This window comes from Physeter macrocephalus, chromosome 14 (genome assembly GCF_002837175.3).
Source record: "Physeter macrocephalus isolate SW-GA chromosome 14, ASM283717v5, whole genome shotgun sequence".
Taxonomy (NCBI): domain Eukaryota; kingdom Metazoa; phylum Chordata; class Mammalia; order Artiodactyla; family Physeteridae; genus Physeter; species Physeter macrocephalus.
Genome location: NC_041227.1, coordinates 86,391,931 through 86,410,916, shown reverse-complemented (window position 1 = coordinate 86,410,916; position 18,986 = coordinate 86,391,931). Strand labels below are relative to the sequence as shown.

Below are 18,986 nucleotides of genomic sequence, written 5' to 3'. Positions count from 1 at the left end.
AGACCTCATAAAATGGCATTGTATTTGCATTATCCTATGCACATCCTCCCATATACTTTAACTCATCTCTAGATTACTAATAACACCTAATACAATGTAAATGTTGTATAAATAGTTGCAAGTACAGTGTAAATGCTATATAAACAGTTGCTAGTGTGTGGCAAATTCAAGTTTTGTTTTTTGGAACTTTCTAGAATTGTTTTTTTCTGAATATTTTCGATCCATGGCCGGTTGAATCCATGGATGCGAAACTCGCAGATACAGAGGGCCAATTGTATTGACATCTGATTCTGGGTTTTCTGTTTTGTTCCACTCACCTGTTTATCTAATCCTATACTAATGTCATTCTATCTAGGTTATAATCATTTTGTATCATTTTCATGTGTGATGAGGTAAATCCCTCCTCAATATTTTTCTGTAATTTCTCGGCTAGTCTTAGGCACTTCTTATTCCATATTAAATATAAGCTCACATAATATAATTCAAATTTTAAACAGTGTTGGAATTTTAATTAAAGTTTTATTAAATATACACATTAAATATGGAGAAATTGAAAAAGATTTATAATAATCATAAATCTGTATTCACTAAATGAGAACTTTCAAGTAAGTGGAATATAACATTTTAAAACATTTTAAGAGAACTTGATAAAAGTAGACATATTAATACACCTTTTTCAAAATTAGAAAGATTCAGTAGACAGAAAAATAAGTATAGACATAGAAGAATTAGGAAATGCATCCATCAAACTCATAACATGCTGATATAGAACTTTGCATCTTGTAAATAGAAAATATTCCTTTCTTGGTAGGCTCATGGAACATTTCCAAAAAATTAAAGTTTAGTTGGGCACAGAAGAAATTGTAATTAATTCAAAAGTATCAATTTTCACACCACATTGTATGATACAAATACAATAGAATTAGAAACAAATAGCAAGAAAATGACCAAAAATAATTTTACTATTTGCAGTCAAGAAACAGTAAGCCCTGGATTAAAGGGAAAATTAAATTGCAACCCCTCTTGGAAGCAATATAACGAAGAATACTTCATACAGAAACCTCTGGGACACATCTAAAGCCAATAAGGAAAAACTCAACTCTAAATAATTACAGAAGGTAGGCTAGAAATAAAGGAAATCAGTATCCATCCTAAGAAATTATTCAAAGAGTAATAAACTAAACCTGAAGAAAACTGGGAAGAAACCAATACGGATAAAAGCTGAAATTAGTGGGAAGGAACAAAAAAATATAGGAAGGATAAATAAATATAAATACTGGTTCTTTGTAAAGACCAATAAGTCCATTGTGAGCATGATTAATGGGGGAAAGAGAGAGTAAAAGTATGTAAGATTAGGAACTAGAAAGAAGATGTAACAGTAGATATAGACAAGATTAAAATGGAAGAGACACAATTAGATGATACATATTTGAAAAACGAGAAGAAATAGATGATCCACTAGCAAAATATAATTTTAACAAAATTTACTCAGTAAGAACTAACACAACATTGTGAAGCAACTATACTCCGATAAAAACTTATTGAAAAAAAAGAATTAAAAAATTTACTCAATAAGAAGTAGAAAAAGTAAACGAATGAAAAGGAAAATTTTAAAATAGTAGCTGAATAAAAGAAAGGTAATTCCAAAATCATAAAAGCACACCTCTTAATTCATTTTATGAAGCCAAAATAATCTTGATATCAACCTTTGTGCAGAACCAAAAACAATAGCCCAATTTCACTTATTAATATAGATTTAGAAATTCTGAATAAAATATTAGTAACTAAAATCTATCAGTATCTCAAAAGAATAATACATTCTGACCAAGTAGCATCTGTTCCAGGAATGTAAGGATAAATCAATTACTTTTAAAATATTAACATAAAGCATTGACAAATTAAAGGATAAAATAATTTGATCAATAAATAGATGCTAAAAACTCAATAGCCATTCCTAATTTTAAAAATTCTAAGTAAAATAGGAATAGAAGGAAATCCCTTAAGTACAATTAATACTCTACCTAAAGCCAAAAGGAAAAAAAGAGCATTCTGAATGATGAGAAAATAAAGCCAATTCCATTAAAACCAGAAATAAGCTAAGGAGACCTATTACCAACATTATTATTCAGATTTGCTTGGTGGGATTCTGGAAAATGCAGTAAGACAGGAAAATGGAATATATCATATAAATTGGAGGAAAGGAGATAATTATTATTTTGGTGATTATACCACTTTATACCTATAAAACTCTAGAGACAGTATTGAAAAATCACTAGAATTAATAAGAAAATGTATTAAAGGTAACTAAGTATAAAATAAAATACACAAAATTTGAAAGCTTTTTTCTATACTAGCAGTAGTCAATTAAAACTGAAAGTCAGGAAAAAAAAATTCCATTCACAATAACAATAAGAACTGAAATATTTAGGGATACATTTAGCCAAAGAGATACATTGAAAATGCTGTAAAAATTTATTAAGGAACATAAAACAATATTTGAATAAATGAAAAGACATACCATATTATTGATTGGGAAAGCTTAGTATTATAACAAATCAATTCTATCCAAATTAAGAGATAAGTTTCATGTAACGCCAACTAGAATCACATAGGGCCTTCTCTCAAAGCCTGCGTTTGGCAGAATTTTCCCAGGCTGCAGTTTCAAAGGATGAAAACCTTGCCTAAGAAGGGTTTATGTAATTCCATCACATCACAGTTGCCTGTTGAAATGGTTCACTGGGTCCCTTGTCAGTTAAAAAGTAGTACCATCAGGTTTCCTTCTTATTTTGCTGTTGCTGCTGTTCTTACAAAAAGCTGGGCCAGAGCACAGAGAGAGTGGAACCTTGGGAGTGGTCAGATTCTTAACAGCGTAGATACAAAGCCAGTTCTGACCTGCCTATGTACACCTCCTTCTGAGTGTTGTAGCTGTTAGGAAAAGGCTGTTTTAAGAGGAAGGAGATTGATGGTGACCCGGAAATGAACATATCCATGGTTCCTCTTAGGATTGTTCTCTTCCGTCATGCGGGAGCTTTCCAACATCACCCATGATGGGCCCAAGTGGATTCTACTGGATGGTGACATAGATCCAATGTGGATCGAGTCTCTGAACACTGTCATGGATGATAACAAGGTACCAAGGGGGAAGGGGACCCCACGTCATCCCTAATCATCCATGAAACCAGTCCCTAGGCACATCTGGAAACCTTGATTCCACAGAGGACTGGCCCCGAGCAAGGAATCATTACTGCTGTCTTTATTTTTTCCTGCTTTATTGAGATATAACTGACATATAACATTGTCAATATATAATTGATATATAACACTGTGTAAGTGTAAGGTGTACAACGTGATGATTTGAAATATATATTGCAAAATGATTACCACAAAGTTAGTTAACACCTCCATTACCTCACATAATTACACGTGTGTGTGTGTGTGTGTGTGTGTGTGTCTGTGGTGAGAACTTCTAAGATCTACTCTTAGCAACTTTCAAGTACACAATACAGTATTATTAACTCTAGTCACCATGCTGTACGTGACGTTACTCATCTTGTAACTGGAAGTTTGTACCCTTTGACCACCATCACGCATTTCCTCTGCCCGCCCCACACCCCCATCCCTGGAAACCACCAACCTACCCTCTGTTTCTTTGAGTTTATTTTTTTAAGATTCCACATATAAGGAGATCATATAGCGTTTGTCTTTCTCTGTCTGACATTTCACATACCATAACACTCTCCAGGTCCATCCATGTTGTCATGGATGAACCTGGAGAAGGATTTCCTTCTTTTTATGGCTGAATAATACTCCACTGTGTGTGTGTGTGTGTGTGTGTGTGTGTGTGTGTGTGTGTGTGTATCACATTTTCTTTATCCATTCCTCCATCAACAGACACTTAGGTTGTTTCTATATCTTGGCTATTGTAAATAATGCTCCAGTGAACATGGAGTGCACATAGCAGGTAACTCTTCAAGATCCTGATTTCACTCACCGGTATCTTCAGTAGACGTCTTAGAACTGATTCATCCCATAGAGCAACTTTCACTTTCTTCAGTGGCACTGCCATCACTCACGTGTTTTTAGTATTGTTGTAATTTCCTTCAGAATCTTCTGCATGCAGGTTAATTCAATATTTAGAGCTGAAAAGAATCTGAAATCATTTATTCAAATCTTTAAAAGATTTTTGTTCTTTGTTTATAAATAAGGAAACTGAGGATCAGAAACATTCTGAGCCTGTCCTGCATCCTCACTGGTGACCAATCTTTATCCATGGAGAATATGTTTTATTTTTTATAAACAATGAAAACTGAATGCCAATAAAGTGGCTGTTAAGCTGGGAACTGTTTCTAAACTTGTTCGTAAAGCACATCTAGGTTAGACGTTTTACGATGGTTTCAACGTTTACAGAATCATTAGAATAAGTGTGTGCTCTTCCAAAAGAAACAGGAGTTGTATGAAACCTGAGCTCTTTTCCTTTAATTATCCTACTTTTTCATTATGGTCTAGTTCATTCAAATCATTGACATCCACTTAAGCTTTTTAGGTAGCTTTTTTCCTGATTCAATACACACAACAGGGATGGAGGTAAAGGGGTTACAGAAGGAGAGAGAGAGGATTGTTGCAGAAAATTTAGAAAATACTTATAATCACAAAGAAGAAAATAATCATCCTAATTCCTATCAGGAATAATAGCCTAACTCCCCCTAGCTGGCCATGTGACCTAACTCCTCCCCACCTGCCGTGTCCCTCCCCGTGTGTCCAGGTGCTGACCCTGGCGAGCAACGAGAGGATCCCTCTGAATCCCACAATGAGGCTCCTCTTTGAGATCAGCCACCTGCGCACGGCCACGCCAGCCACTGTCTCCAGAGCAGGTATGGCCCACGAAAGGAAAAACCACAACTGCTCAGTTGAAAACGGGTGCCTCTAGTGATACATATGACGTTGCTGGCTCTGAAGGAAGCTCCGAACAGAGCCAGACATTGATCATCCAAAACCCCGGCCTGATTCTCAGCCCTAATCCACACCCACAAACGTGAGCCAGTGCTCTACAGCCAGGACCATGTGAGCGTCTCAATTCAGAAATGTTACGGTAATGGGAAGGGATTGGCCCCTGAGCTGAACAACGGTCCTCTGCACATAAGTGCCTCGAATTAGGCTACTTTCAGGCCAGTTCTAGCCTCCATGAAGGCTAATGAAGATGACTGAGCATTGAAATTTCTCACCACATCCTGGTGGAAAATAATAACTTTATATGTTAACTTTCCTGGGTGGGACACGGTTCCATCCTTTTGGGGGCCACCATGCGATCTGCACCTTTCCTCACCATGACAACTATTGCTAATCAGTCACAGCCTGCTTTCCTCCTGAGCCTAGACTTGGCCTCAGGATCCTTCTCAACACTGCTTTCCATCAGCTATTATCAGTCAGTCGGAGTTGATCCCAATAGCAAACCCATTTGCCCTGTCAGACCTCGGCCAGATCTCTGTTCTTTTCAAGCCCAGCCTTCAGTACAAACAGCAAATAAGTCTCTGGGATGAAGAATATCCTGAGATCTATGGAGATGTCACTAAGCTGTATCCTCTTCGCTCCCAGGGGTCCTGTACATCAGCCCTGCAGACCTGGGGTGGAGCCCCCCTGTGGGCAGCTGGATCGACAAGAGGGAGATCCAGGCAGAGAGAGCCGCCCTAAGCTTTCTGTTTGACAAGTATCTTCCTGCCTGCTTAGACGCACTCAGAGCCAGGTAGGCCAAGGGGCAAGGAAGGTATCAAGCAATAAAGAGCCTGCTGGCTCATACCTGGTGTCCCGCTGACGTCTGTCCTGTCCCCAAAGTCAGATGTCCCTAGGCATTCCACCCCGGGTGTGGCAGATGGCAGAGGGGAGCACACGTTAGGTCGGCGATGGGATGCCTGTTGTCAGTTCAGGCAGGAAGCGAGGTGAGTGAAGAGGAGAGAGATGTAAAGGACCTTTGGGAGGGCTGCGAGGGTGTGTCTGGAGGAGGCCACGGGTTGTGGTAGCAGAGACAGCAATCCTGAGACCCTCTGCTTTGCAGGGCACGCAGCTGGCCCTCCTACGCGTGATACAGGCCAGATCAACAGGCTTAGAGGTGAAGATGACACGTGTCAGCAACACAAGCGGCCCACTTCCTGTTCCTGGCTGTGGGCGTCCATGGCCTAGATGTTACAGGATTGGGTATAATGCATCATTTGGCCAGTCCTGCTCTTCTGAACCCTAAGATTTCACTCTTCCTCCAATGGGTTTGCAAAAGTAAAAGCAACAAGCCCTTACCACTTACCACATAAACAAAATAGTAATTGCTCTTAACCAAAAGGATACTTATTATAGCAAGAATATTATACTTGTCTGCAGAGAAGGGTTCCGGTGTTTGGAACCTGCTTTTGTTTTACATTCTCTTTCTTTGCCATTTGACCCATCATTCAACGAATCAGATACTCAGCCCTGTTGTTCAGCCCAGTTGCACCATCAGAAGCTGGTGCTGTGAAGGCAATGTGACTCAGAGATCCTCAGTTCCCGAATGTTCAACAAACAGAGTCAGGTTGATGTTTCCTGGAAATAAAGTCTATCACTCAAAATGATTTCCAACTCCTTATTCATTGGCCTGAGAAACACAGGATGGCAAATGCTTGCAAGCGTGGAGCAGAGATGAAGGGAGAGCTCCCAGGGCAAAATGGCCTGAGGCACTCTTTCTTCATGTGCCCCGCCCTCCCCCATCAAAATCCACCCTGTTAAGAATGAATTTTACCTAAGTAAAAACTGAGTCACAGTTGAATAGTTGACATAGTGATATGTTTTCAGATATTAAACATTTATTAGTTTTGATTTTGTAAGTTTTATACTTCAGGGTTAATAATTATTTTTCCAAACTTCAGCGTTTTCATAAAGCCTTTAAAAAGCCTTTAACCCCTTGTGGCTTGTGAGCTCTGTGGCCCTGGGATCTAATGAGATAAAGCAGCCATGGCAGCAAGAGTCTGGAAGTAGGCAGTCGTGGTTAGTGTCTCAAATAGACAAGGACTGCAAAGAGTTAAAGCGGCAACAAAGGGGGAGGTTTTAGGAAAATAGCATCCCCTATTCTTTAAGGTTTGCTGAGACACTTGTCCAATTTATCCTTAACTAAAAATTAGGCCATTTCCCACTCTGGGCATTTAGAACAAGAGATACCAAACTCGTGTGTGTGTGTGTGTGTGTGTGTGTGTGCGCGCGCGCGTGTGTGTGCGCGCGCGCGTGTGCTCGTGTGCAAGCACAGTCTCTGAAACAAGCTTTAAAGACTATATTAAGTCCATCCAGAGAAACACCCCCCCCCTCCCCCGCCAGCAGTCTCTGAGCCCCGCGGTTACCAAGGAAACCACGGCTGTGGCTGAGGGTGCCCGCTCTGGGTTTCCTTCATGTAATTCTCGCGATACCCTTATGAGGGCCGACCATCCTGCAGAGGTGGGAGCCGAGGTCCCATGGTGCTCAGTCAGTGCCTCAGCTGCTAGTGACAAGACGCTCACTGCAAAGCCCTACTTCTGTTTGATTCATCACCGTATTGTAATGCCAGCCTTCTGTGGCCCCGTCACAACGAAGCAGTGCCAACACACAGTAATTTTTATATTGAACAAGCAGGGCTCCTAAGGGGTGATTATAAACACCTTTATTTTGTCTCCCTCTGTTCCTTCAGGAACATTTTACATTCTCCTTCTGCCCTGGATGAAATCTAGGTCAACGTTGCTGATTTTACTGGTCCTTCTTCACTAATAAAGATGCATCTCATCACTTCTAGTCACACAATGTCACACACACGCATGTGCACGTGCACGTGCGAAAAATTTAAAAAGAGGCAGTGAAAATCGAAAAAACGTACCAACTCTTCCACTGCCCACATAGCCCTCCACCAGCAGCGGGAGAGGACCTTGACTTCTGTCCTTATTCTACCAGTCGCCCCCTTGCCAGCGGTAGCCTCTCACCCCTCAAGGTTGAAGGGGGACACAGGGAAGAGAGCGACGGGCAGGAAAGGCCTTAATGACGGACCTGGTGGACCTCATTTACCCCGGCTGTGGCAGGTTTGGAAATGACTCTTCGGAAGCCCTTGTGGGTCGCTTGGACCCCTCCCATCCCTGGAGATGCCCAATATGCCTTCCCCTGAAGCAAGTAAATGCCTCTCTGTCAGCTCGTCGAGTACAGCTCCTCACGCAAACCCTCCAGGTCGGACCCCTTCACCAGTATGTAACAAGCCCACACGCTCACGGCCATACCTGGACTCCAGGATTCGTGTCCCAGCGAGCACCCCCTGACCCTGCGCTGCAAGGTTAGCAGGTCTCCTCGGGGATTCCCGAGCCTGGGTCCTAGGGGAGCCCCTTTCTGAGGGTCTCTGTTCAGAATGAGCACCTGCCTTCCCTGTAGGAGGGGCACTCGTTGCACACCCAGAGCCCTCCCCAAAGTCCTGTGTGCTCGCTTCTAGCCCCTTCAGCATCTGCCACTTTGATCCTGCAAACCAGGAGTCCCCCACCCCCAGGCCGTGGACTGCTGCTGGTCCGCAGCCTGTTAGGAACCAGGCCGCCCAGCAGGAGGGGATTGGCAGATAAGCCAGCGAAGCTTCATCTGCCGCTCCCCATCGCCTGCATTACTGCTTGAGCCGCCCCCCCCGCCCCCATCTGGGGAAAATTGTCTCCCATGAAACCAGTCCCTGGTGCCAGAAAGGTTCGGGACCGCGGCTATAAACCCTTGGGAGCACCCGAGGCCAGGTTGTCTGGAAGAGTAGTTGGCCTGTATTGTGTCAGCACCTCATCCAAAACTGAGCCTGGGGCAGTTCCATTCTGACATTCTGTTACAAATGTGCATTGAAGAAATGAAGGAAAGCCTCCCAAGCACTCAGTTTCTTCATTACTCATGGACATAATGCCTAGGCTCTTAGACCACTTCACAGCATTGTTGTAAGGACTGCAGCCAGACTCAAAACCAACACGACACAAAACACTGAAGAGGATGGAACGCCATGAAACTCCGAGGCCCAGTGCTGGCAAATGACTTTTAAGATGTCTGTTGATGGTGTTGTTCATCTTATAACAGTGGACCCTGCCTCTGTGCGGCCTGTGAGCTCATCCTCCCGGGAGGCGATGACGAGGGCAGGAGGGGTTGAGTATGTGGGTCCGTGGTGCACTCTGTGTGTACGCCTGGTGGGATGAGAGTGCCCGTGTGCGTGTGTCTGTGTGTCTGTCTGTGTGCTCCTGCTGCCTTGGGTGTAGGTGCACCTTTGTGTATCTCTTGATACCTGCCTTTCAGCCAAGACCTCTAAACCAAGATTGAAAGTACAAATTCAGGTCAAGACGTAGTCACAGAGCTATATTTATGAAAGAGAACACTTAAGTCATGTAGAAAACCTTCTGTCCTGGCCTACTCTGCCTCCCCCAGGCAAGACTGTAGTCCCAGAGAAAACACTGTCAATGTGTTTGAATTGAGGGCACTCCTCTGAGCTGGAGGAGTGGAGGGACAGCCTCAGGATTGCACCCACCTTGGCTCTGTAGGTGATTTTTGCCAATTGAAACAGTGACACTGTGAGATATTTACTCGTTTTGTTGCAGCTTCCTACATTCCCCAAGGACTGGGGTGTGGGGGTGGGGGGTTGGTCCTCAATGTTCAGAGAAGGGAAGGTGGGGAGGGCATCAGAGGAAAGGAAAATGAGAGAAGGGATCATCTCAGGAGGGCTCCGGTCCCTTCCTTCTTTGCAAAGGGAGCAGACCCCCAAACAGCTGATAAAAACAAAAGCTTAAGTAGCGCCATGGGCCTCCATAATACCAAAGTTTTTGCTGCTGCAAAACTGCATGAACTTGTCAAATCGTGAGTCCACAGACACCAACAGGGTTCCATAGCTGTCCAACAATGCCTCTAGGATGGAAAAATCCAGTGTTTTAGAGCATATCTGTGTCTCTCTTTGCAGATTTAAGAAGATAATTCCAATCCCAGAGCAGAGCATGGTTCAGATGCTGTGCCACCTTCTCGAGTGTCTGCTGACCGATGAAGACGTCCCTGCAGACTGCCCCAAGGAAACCTACGAGCTTTATTTTGTGTTTGCTGCTATCTGGGCTTTTGGCGGAGCAATGGTCCAAGATCAGGTAAGAGGGTGTGCTGAGGCTGACACCCACGCTAACCAGCAAAGATTTGGAAGACGGAACAGCTAAAGTCAGAATTAACACAGAAGCATCAAACTACTTAGTTATCGCTCCCTTGTTCTGCTAAAGGCATCAGTCCCCTTAAGAGGGCTTCAGGTAGTGAGACAGGTGAGACTGGGCTATGTTTTGAGCTGTTGTGTTTTGAGTTAGTGAACGTATCCCTAATTTCTTGGACAGTTGCTGATTGAGTTTGAAAAACTGGAGGTATAAATACCTTATTTTGCAAGGTGATGTGTCTTTTGTAGGTGGGGTAATGCTGTGCTGTGGAAGCTTGAGTGGGAGGAATCCCTTTAGGCTTCTTAAAAACTTTCCGGAACAGGCATGTACCACTCTGTACCAACCATCACATCTTCATACCCCTGAAACGCAGAGCTGTCCATAGAAGGTTAGACCAAAGGCTAATTGACATCTAGGGATAGGAAACCGAAGTAGTATTCATCTCATGGTGTTGGCTGCTGTAACTTCATGCTGTTTGGAGGTGTCTTGGCATCCTATTCTCTAAGCCTTGTGTATTCCCAGCCTTTTCTTTACTTAGTTTCCTCCAAATAAAAGGTACTTTACCTAGAAACAACATATTTGAGGTTAGGCAGACCAGTCTTTTAGAACTGACTAGCTAAAAGGCAGTATCATATAGAAGCTGAGAGCATGGACTCTGGATTTGAATTCTAACTCCTCCACTTATTCCCTGGGGACCCTGGGCAAGTAATTCAACCTCCCTCTACCTTACTCTCGCCGTGTGTGCAAAGGAGATGAGAGTGATGATAGTGGTACCCAGTTCCTAGGATGTTTGTAAGCATTAAATGAAGGGGTGCTGTTCTAATTGCCCATGTGTCAAGCTCTTAGAATAGTGTTTATTATTAATGTTCTCCTACCACAGATATTCAGTTTCATAGCAAATATCTGGTGCCTTTCTCACAACAGGGGATTAAACCAGGCTTCAGGTGTTGGAGAGTTAGCATTTACTCTTTCTGGTCTGGGTTGATTATGGGCTTTTCCAAATAAAAAGCTAAAAATTTCAGCCTCCCAGGACAAAACATGTTCTAAGAATCTAAAACGAAGGTGAGCTGGAAGAATTAACAGTTAATTTAGAATTAGCAGTCTATTCTCTGTTTTCACGGGCTCGGATTATAACATCCTGCCTCCCATCCCCCCTACGTGGTCTTGGTGCTCACAATTCAGAGAGCAGATCTCAGAAGTCCCTGCAAGTGTGCCTTTCTCCATGTTCCTCTCCGGAGCAAGGCGCTGGCGGGGAAGGGGGGCGCTCCAAGGGCAGGAGGATGCCTGGACTGGGAGTCTGACAGCTGAGAATTTCATGCAGTCTGTTCTGCGGCCCTTGGATCTTCTCCACGGACTGCTTCTTTCCCAGCTCCACATTCCCCCTTTGAGGCAAGGAGCCAATGCGTCCACCAGGATGGACGAGAGCCTCGATGAATGCGCAGAGATCCGGAACGCGGAGGTTGTGGCTTTCCCTCAAATGCAGTCCCCGACCTTTCGCCTGCTGAAATGTCAGACAGCAACCACCGCTGGGCTTCTCTCTCACGCTGGTGCTGAGCAGGCAGTGGGGTATCAGGATAAAGACACTTGGTCAATTTTTCTGTCTCTGTGTAGAAAAATTTAAATCCACTCAACTCTTTTTAAAAGCCCGGGAGAAAGCATCCCTCCAGGTGCCGCGGGCTCTGGAGCACTTGGAGCTGTCGGCGGCTGTGCTGGCACGTGGGGAGAGAACACGGGAGAAAGCTTTTAGCAGCAGGGACTGTCCAAGCCCCCCGCACAGCCTGCATTCAAGCCCAACACAAAATAGTGCTGTAAATCAAAAAGTATGAAGCTGGCCAAAATATTTGCATCAGGAACACCAATGGTGCTTATGTTTAAAAAGCTGTTATTAAAGCGAAGCAGAATATAATACAAAATACAGCCCATACCTGGGTAGAAGTTCTAATAAAAAAGGTAGGGGTGGATCCTGGCTAAATACTTTGCAGCAATCCCAGGGAATTATCTCTCAGAAGTAAATGATCTCTCAGAGAGCACCGGATTGGGCAACTGAGAACCTGGGTTCAACTCCCAATTCTACCATATGCTGCCAGAGGTGTAACCTTTGAGCTTTTGTGTTTTCATACATAAAATAGGAGTAATTTTCAGTAGCCAGGATGACTTAGAGCATTGTGAAGACCAAATGAGGTGATATTGTGTTCCAAACTCTGCTACATTGTACCACACTGTATGCCAGTACAGACTTAGTGCAGGAAAGGGACCAGAGAATTGTCACAACCTTAAGGAGACGGGGTTCAGAAGGGGCCTCTTCATTGAGGTCATTGCTGAAGAGACACTCAAAGAGTCAAACTGAGAAAAGGCCATGGGATGACTCAGCAGAGGTGACCTTGTCTTTCCAGTGTCCACTTACAGTAGACGGTGAGGTCAAGCACCAGATTGCAGGAAGCCAGACAGTGTTGGTGTAGCCCAGCTAATGGCTTGGCTGAGAAACTGACGGGGTAGCTCAAGGTGGAATTGGGAGTGAGGAAAGAAAGTGCACCCAACCTCCTTCTTTTGAGAGATGGTCTTTGTCTTGGATTCTCCATATAAACTTAAAAGATGGTTTTCATTAGGAAGTTAAAGGTCTTCAAGAATTTTATCCAAAGGTAGACAGCTAATATGTTTTCATGAGTAAATATTGTCAGCCAGAAAACAATTGGTGTCAGGTAATACATATTTTTTAAGCTTAGTTTTTTAAATTTATTTTTCATTTAGTTTTTATTGGGAATGGTTTTCAATAGCAGTCTTAGTTCTGCTTAGGTGTTTTGGGGAGAGAAGGGCTCTTTTCCATAGTGCAATTCCATTTAAGAGATTATCTAAAAGTTAGTCTTTTTAATTCATAGGAAGATTTTAATATCTGAGAGTACTCAAATTAAGGATATAAACTTCCCACACCTTCCTGTTATGACAGATAAAAGCACAGAAAGGACAACCCTTGAAGTCATGTAATGTTGGTCATTTTAATTTTTTGTACCTATTTTCAATTCTGTTAGTATATTTACTTCATTGTAAATATTTTTTAGGGTACCTTTGTATTTTGCTTTGACCTTGGTTCTGTGATTTGGATGTCAACAACTTCCCCCAAAAGCACCAGTATGTTCATTTCTAATGTCATGATCCCAGTCTGGGTTATTCACCTTTAATCCTGCTTTCAGTTTCTATGTGTACAGCAGTATTTTTAATAAAGAATTACACAGAGGAAAAAAAAGAATTTTATCCATGAGTCAAAAATGGAGATTTTTTCCCCTAAGGCTTCTGATTGAAGAGAACAAATATTGAGAAGATACAGTGTCCTCTTAATCTGAATTCAGATCAGAGTAAGAACAGCAAACAAATCTGTCATTAAGGCCTATTTCCATTCTCTTTTTAAGGCAAAAGAATTCAATCCTATTTACCTAATAGACAGCGAAACGAGTGCCATTTCTTCCAAGTCGATTCATTGCCGTGCCGTGCGCCCAGCTCCCTGGTCTGTCCTCCTCCCCAGGAACATTTCCTAAAATGCCCAATCTGGACCTCTTCCCTTTTTCGGATTTTTCCTAGGTCTGTGTGCTCAAAGAGTGGGTTTGCTCCCCCAGAAAGCTGCCAGTAGCAGCGGATACATTTGGGATGTTTTTCTGTGTGTTGTGTTTCAGTTTGGACTCACTAGCTTGAGTACACGGGTGCACAGCCCTATCCTTAGGGGCTCATGATCTAACATGTATGCATATATAGTGCTACCTATTCCTTCCGTCAGAAAGACCTGTATAGCTTTGTCTCTGCTTCTCGTAGATTTTTAGAATTTTAGCTCTTGAAAGAAATTTAGAAATACCCTTTCCTAGAATCAGATGAGAAAACTGAGGCATGGAAAGACGTGATTTGTCAGTGGTTATGTGCGCGGCTCCCCAGCTGAGGCTCTTCTCACCGCACCATCCTGTGCCCCCACGTGTCGACGGCCACCATTTTATTCCTTCCATCCCTGACTGCTGTCCTGGACGTTGCTCAGAGCCTTGGGAGTCGAGGCGGACCGGGGTGGATCTGTCTCTTCAGGAGATCTTGGCTGCACTTGCCCATCTTGGGGCCATAGGCTCCTACTCTCCTCTGTGTTCTTACACCTCCGTCCCTCACCCTCCACCTGCCAGTGCTCTGAGATGCATAATGCCAGGGCGACCCAGCCACCTGGTCAAGCAGGGGCACATGTACATGCTCCAGGGCAGCCCCTGCTTAGCTGGGCCTTGTCGGGGCTGATCCTTGGCGGTTAAGCAGGAGCCCCCTTTGCTCCCGGCCCTGACCTTCTGCCCGATGCAGGGCAGCCTCTCCAGGCTTCTTGTGCTCTGCAGAGCCTTGACTCCTGACCTGCTTTGTTTTGGCAGCTCGTGGACAAACGGGCAGAGTTCAGCAAATGGTGGCTGACCGAGTTCAAAACAGTCAAGTTTCCCTCCCAAGGAACCATCTTTGACTATTACATAGACCCAGAGACCAAGAAATTCGAGCCTTGGTCCAAGCTCATCCCCCAGTTTGAATTTGACCCTGAGATGCCTTTGCAGGTGAGTGTGGCTGAGCGACCAAGGACGTGCAGTGTCCCCAGGATCTGCAGTGGCTCTAGCGGCAGCCCCTTATGGATATCCGAAAGGGTTAGCCTCACGAGGAGTTAGTCGTCCCCAGCTACTTGTCTTTTCAGAGGAAATTATGGGTGCAGTGAAGTCACAAGATCTCCCAGAGCCCAGGTAACTTAATTACCAGACCCCCACAGGCATCCTTGGAGGAGAAGGAGGACGGCCAGGGCAGAAGATTCTACAAGAGAGGCCACAGGGAGGCAGACGGTGCTGGCAGAGGGGGAAGGGCCTGCTCTCTACCCAGAGCATGAGGTAGTAGGAGGGTCTCACTGGGTAGTAGGGGGGCCCTCCTCCCCAGGATAGTGAGCTCCCCGACCCCCGAGGAATTCCCTCCCCTGAAATGCTCCGGAACACTCAGCCAGCATCTGTTTCTCCCACGAGCCCCCGGCACACTCATCCTGTTCCCTCTCCAGGCCTGCTTGGTGCACACGAGCGAGACCATCCGAGTGTGCTACTTCCTGGAGCGGCTCCTGGCTCGGCGGCGGCCGGTCATGCTGGTAGGGACCGCGGGCACCGGCAAGTCGGTGCTGGTGGGAGCGAAGCTGGCCAGCCTGGACGCCGAGGAGTACCTGGTGAAAAACGTGCCGTTCAACTACTACACCACGTCGGCGATGCTGCAGGGTCAGTGTTACCGAATACATCGATAAATCCTGTGAATCGGTCCGCTGCTCACTGCTCGCAAAATCAATTACATACTTGCAAATGGTATCACTAGGAGAAAAAGGTGCCTTTAATCAGAATGCTGGCAATCTGAGGGAGATGGTGGCCTCAGCGTCCTCCAAAAACCATCTCCCAAGATTCTGCTCAGCCGTGAAACTTTTTAGAGAGACAGAGAGAAGTAATCTCAGTTAATCACTGAGATGGGGGTCCGAGTCCTCGCCATCCCCCACTGTGCGCGGGCTTGTCGACGCCTTGTGATCTTCCTCTAGACGTCATCTGTTCACACAGTTTGGTCACACGGTTTATTTGCGAGATGACTGAAGGGGAAGCCAGGGAAGAGATCTGGTCATCTGTTAATTACTTATTCTCCATTTCTACTTCTTTGATCTAAGGGAAGAACTGACGGGTTAGGCTAGGCATTGTATGATTAAAAGATTTGAAAACTGTTCTTGGGTCAGAGGTGAGTAGAGCATGGGGGTGCCTGGTTTAAAAGTTAGCTGCAATATCGATTTGCTCAAGTGACAGGAAAAGGGACTTCTTGCTGAGAGTGGTTTCCTGCAAGGAGCTGCTTACATAAGGGGCCCAGGGGGCGTGGAGGAGCGGGTGGGGTGTCTGAGTGTCCACTCCTCCTACGGGGAGCTGGAACTGGAGCAGAAGTCAGGCACCTCCCAGGCTTGACCCCCAGGGGCAGCACTGTTCATTCCCCTCCACGCCCCTTCTCTCCTCTCCCCTCCCTTCTGCGTCCCACTTTCCAGCACCCTCAGCAGGGTCCTCTTTCCCATCCTTTCTCCCTAAGTGCCTCCCTGGCCTTCCAAAGTCCCCCAGGGTGGGATTTCAACACAGTACAGGTCAGCACCTTGATGACAAAGAAAACAGAAAACCTACTGGAAGATTTCCATGGGCTTGTAGACTTCTGGCAGCGGATGTGCCTCTAGAGATCATTTTATTCACTCCTCATACCTCATAGATGGGGAGACCGAGGCTCAGGACAAAGTATGTAGTTGCCCAAGGTCACCATCATGTGGCAAGGCTGGTGTGGCACATCCAGTCTGCTGACCACATGGAGCGTGCATTTCACTGGGAGTTTACGCGTTGGGCTCCCGAGGGGACATGGCTCCTCAGGGTGTGGCTTCAGGGTCCAGGGCTCACTGCATAAGGTGTTTCCCCCTCGCCACCCACTTTCTCCTTGACCTTCACCTACTGTCAGTTCTCCTTTTATATAGAAACACTCAGCACATTAACCCTAGAAACAGCCTCCTTTTGAAGAAGTGCCCAAGCCAACCTCCCAACAAAAGGAGGGGAGTGACAGGGCTGGGGAGGAACCCTGCTCTCACCCCTCACAGTGTAACAGCCTGGCCCCACCCACTCTCTGTCCCTCCGCCCGGGCTTTCCCACGTGAGACCACGTGCATCCCCACCCCTAGAATGCACAGTCCACTAAAAGCGAGGAGCTCGGCCTATGGGCTGTTTGCAGATTGAAAAGTTATAAGCCAAGCTTATACATGAAAGTGAACCTGGTCTGGTCCTTCTGCGGCCCCTGCCCAGTGTGAACCACAGAGAGTCAACCGCGTGGTGCTGCCAGCACTGTGCTTTCCCCAATTCCCATGTGAGACAACAGCTCACTCCCCACCTTCTTTCTGCACCGCTTTGCCAGCTCTTCCAGGGTTGGGATCCAGCCAGCTCCTCATGCTAGTGGGGGCTGCACTGTCTCTACCTCTCACAGCAGGTTAGCGCCTGAAGCTTGTGGATGGAAGTTAAGGTCGTCCCCCATCCCCCCCTCAGCGACAGGGAGACTCCACCTCTTTGTCAAATCAGCCTCTGGGCTTCATCCCCTGCTGGGCTGGTAAAAGTTTCACACCTTCGGTCCCAATCTAGCAATTGACTGTCATTCCCACCTGGATAACAAGACAAACTGAAGTGATGGAGACTTGTATTAGAACGTCACTAGTTTGTCAATGATGTGAGCATCTTCTCTTTGAGAAAGAACACTCCGATTTTTTTCTGCTCTTCACAATGTGAGCAGTTATAGACACGATACACTTTTAAATTTAATTGTTTTCTTAAGTCTACACAATCAGCGAAACAAATCAAGCCCTGTTCTGTGTGTTTACCAGTTTCTGATGTGTAATTACTCCCACCATGACCAATTTCAGGCGACCCCCACCATGTCCGTGAACATGGAGTTGGGAAGAGAAGCACAGCAGAGCACCATGCATCCTATTTCCGCTCTGCAGATTCAGTAGGTGGACATAACCTCAGGAGCACAGATAATGGTAAAATGTAGTCAAATAATTTGCACAGGATGAGCTTTGAATATTCATTACCTTTGTTTTTAATATAATTTACTTACTTGTCAGTTTATCTAATTTATGTTTTTAAATAATGGCTGTGTTGAACCACCAGCTTACTAAGTTCCCTGTTCTAACAGTCAGCTCTCAAGAGGCAACTCCAGCAAACCACTAACTTCATCTTGACTCCATGACACCTCAGCCACCATCAAGCCACACAATGTCATAACCTTCCATCGTGGCCTGGCACCGTCACGTTCACACCCGGCAGTGGTCATAAGCAGACTTCACATGCCTGGCTGGTTCACATCCTGACACTGTTTTGCTACTGAACATATATACCTCTACACTTACTTGCAAGCCTTGAGTCCAGTGACTGATCAGATTATCAGGTCTGCCCACTCTTACTACTACTATAACTACACTGATCATAGTAATAATAATAGCTGATATTATCAAACGTTCACCAGGGATGTGTCAGGCACTAACTTGAGATTAGACTTTTACACGTTTTTAAATCATTTAATCTTGTACAACCTTGGAAAGTATTTGTATAACCCCCATGTTATAGATGAGAAAACCAAGGCACAGAGAAGTTAAATAAGCTACTCGAGGCTACACAGCAAGTATGGTGGACCAGGGTTTGAACCCAGACAGTCCGACTTCAGATCCTGTGCTCTTAACCGTTAGGCTATACTACCTCCCTGATAAGAAACACTTTGGAAACTGAAATAAATATTTGATAATATTACTCTTATTATTAGTGGTACTATTTGAGTAATCTAGAGAAATTGTTTTCTAGAGTCCTGTTATAATGATTTTATAATGTAAAAAAATACTTTAACCAGAGGGTGAAAATTCATAGCCAAGGAAAAGGAGATGAGTAGCATACTCTTGACTCTGAAAAATACTGGGTTCCCTTACTTGGAACCTCCCACCCATTACTTTAGCCGCAGTCCAAACAAGTTTTCTTATTTGGCTTCTTAGCTGAAAACAGTTCAGAAGCAACAAAATGGCAGGGAAAAGGGTGCTACCAACAATTAGAAAAGTGGGAGCAAAGCGCCTGGTATCCAACAGGAAAGAGAAAACATAAAAAGGAGGTGCAGGAACCCAAAGGGTAGCTGGTCTGGCATCAGAAAAGTGGCAAACTGTCCCACCCACATCAGGAGCCCATCACTCTTTTGAAGCCCAACATTGTCATTGCTGTTTGTACTTAAGACCCTTGGAATTAAGAGAAGATTCAATGTGATGTGG

The 18,986-nt window shown here is 44.8% G+C and overlaps 1 protein-coding gene across 1 annotated transcript in view; it reads left to right on the top strand.

Moving 5' to 3' along the window:
* The window catches only part of DNAH9 (dynein axonemal heavy chain 9), a 304,796-nt gene that overhangs the window by 142,039 nt on the left and 143,771 nt on the right, over positions 1-18,986 (top strand). The window contains exons 33-38 of the mRNA XM_024127927.3: positions 3,003-3,130; positions 4,763-4,871; positions 5,593-5,740; positions 9,932-10,106; positions 14,543-14,716; positions 15,199-15,406. Of these exons, the coding sequence (XP_023983695.1) occupies positions 3,003-3,130; positions 4,763-4,871; positions 5,593-5,740; positions 9,932-10,106; positions 14,543-14,716; positions 15,199-15,406 (942 nt within the window). The remainder of the gene's footprint in view (positions 1-3,002; positions 3,131-4,762; positions 4,872-5,592; positions 5,741-9,931; positions 10,107-14,542; positions 14,717-15,198; positions 15,407-18,986) is intronic.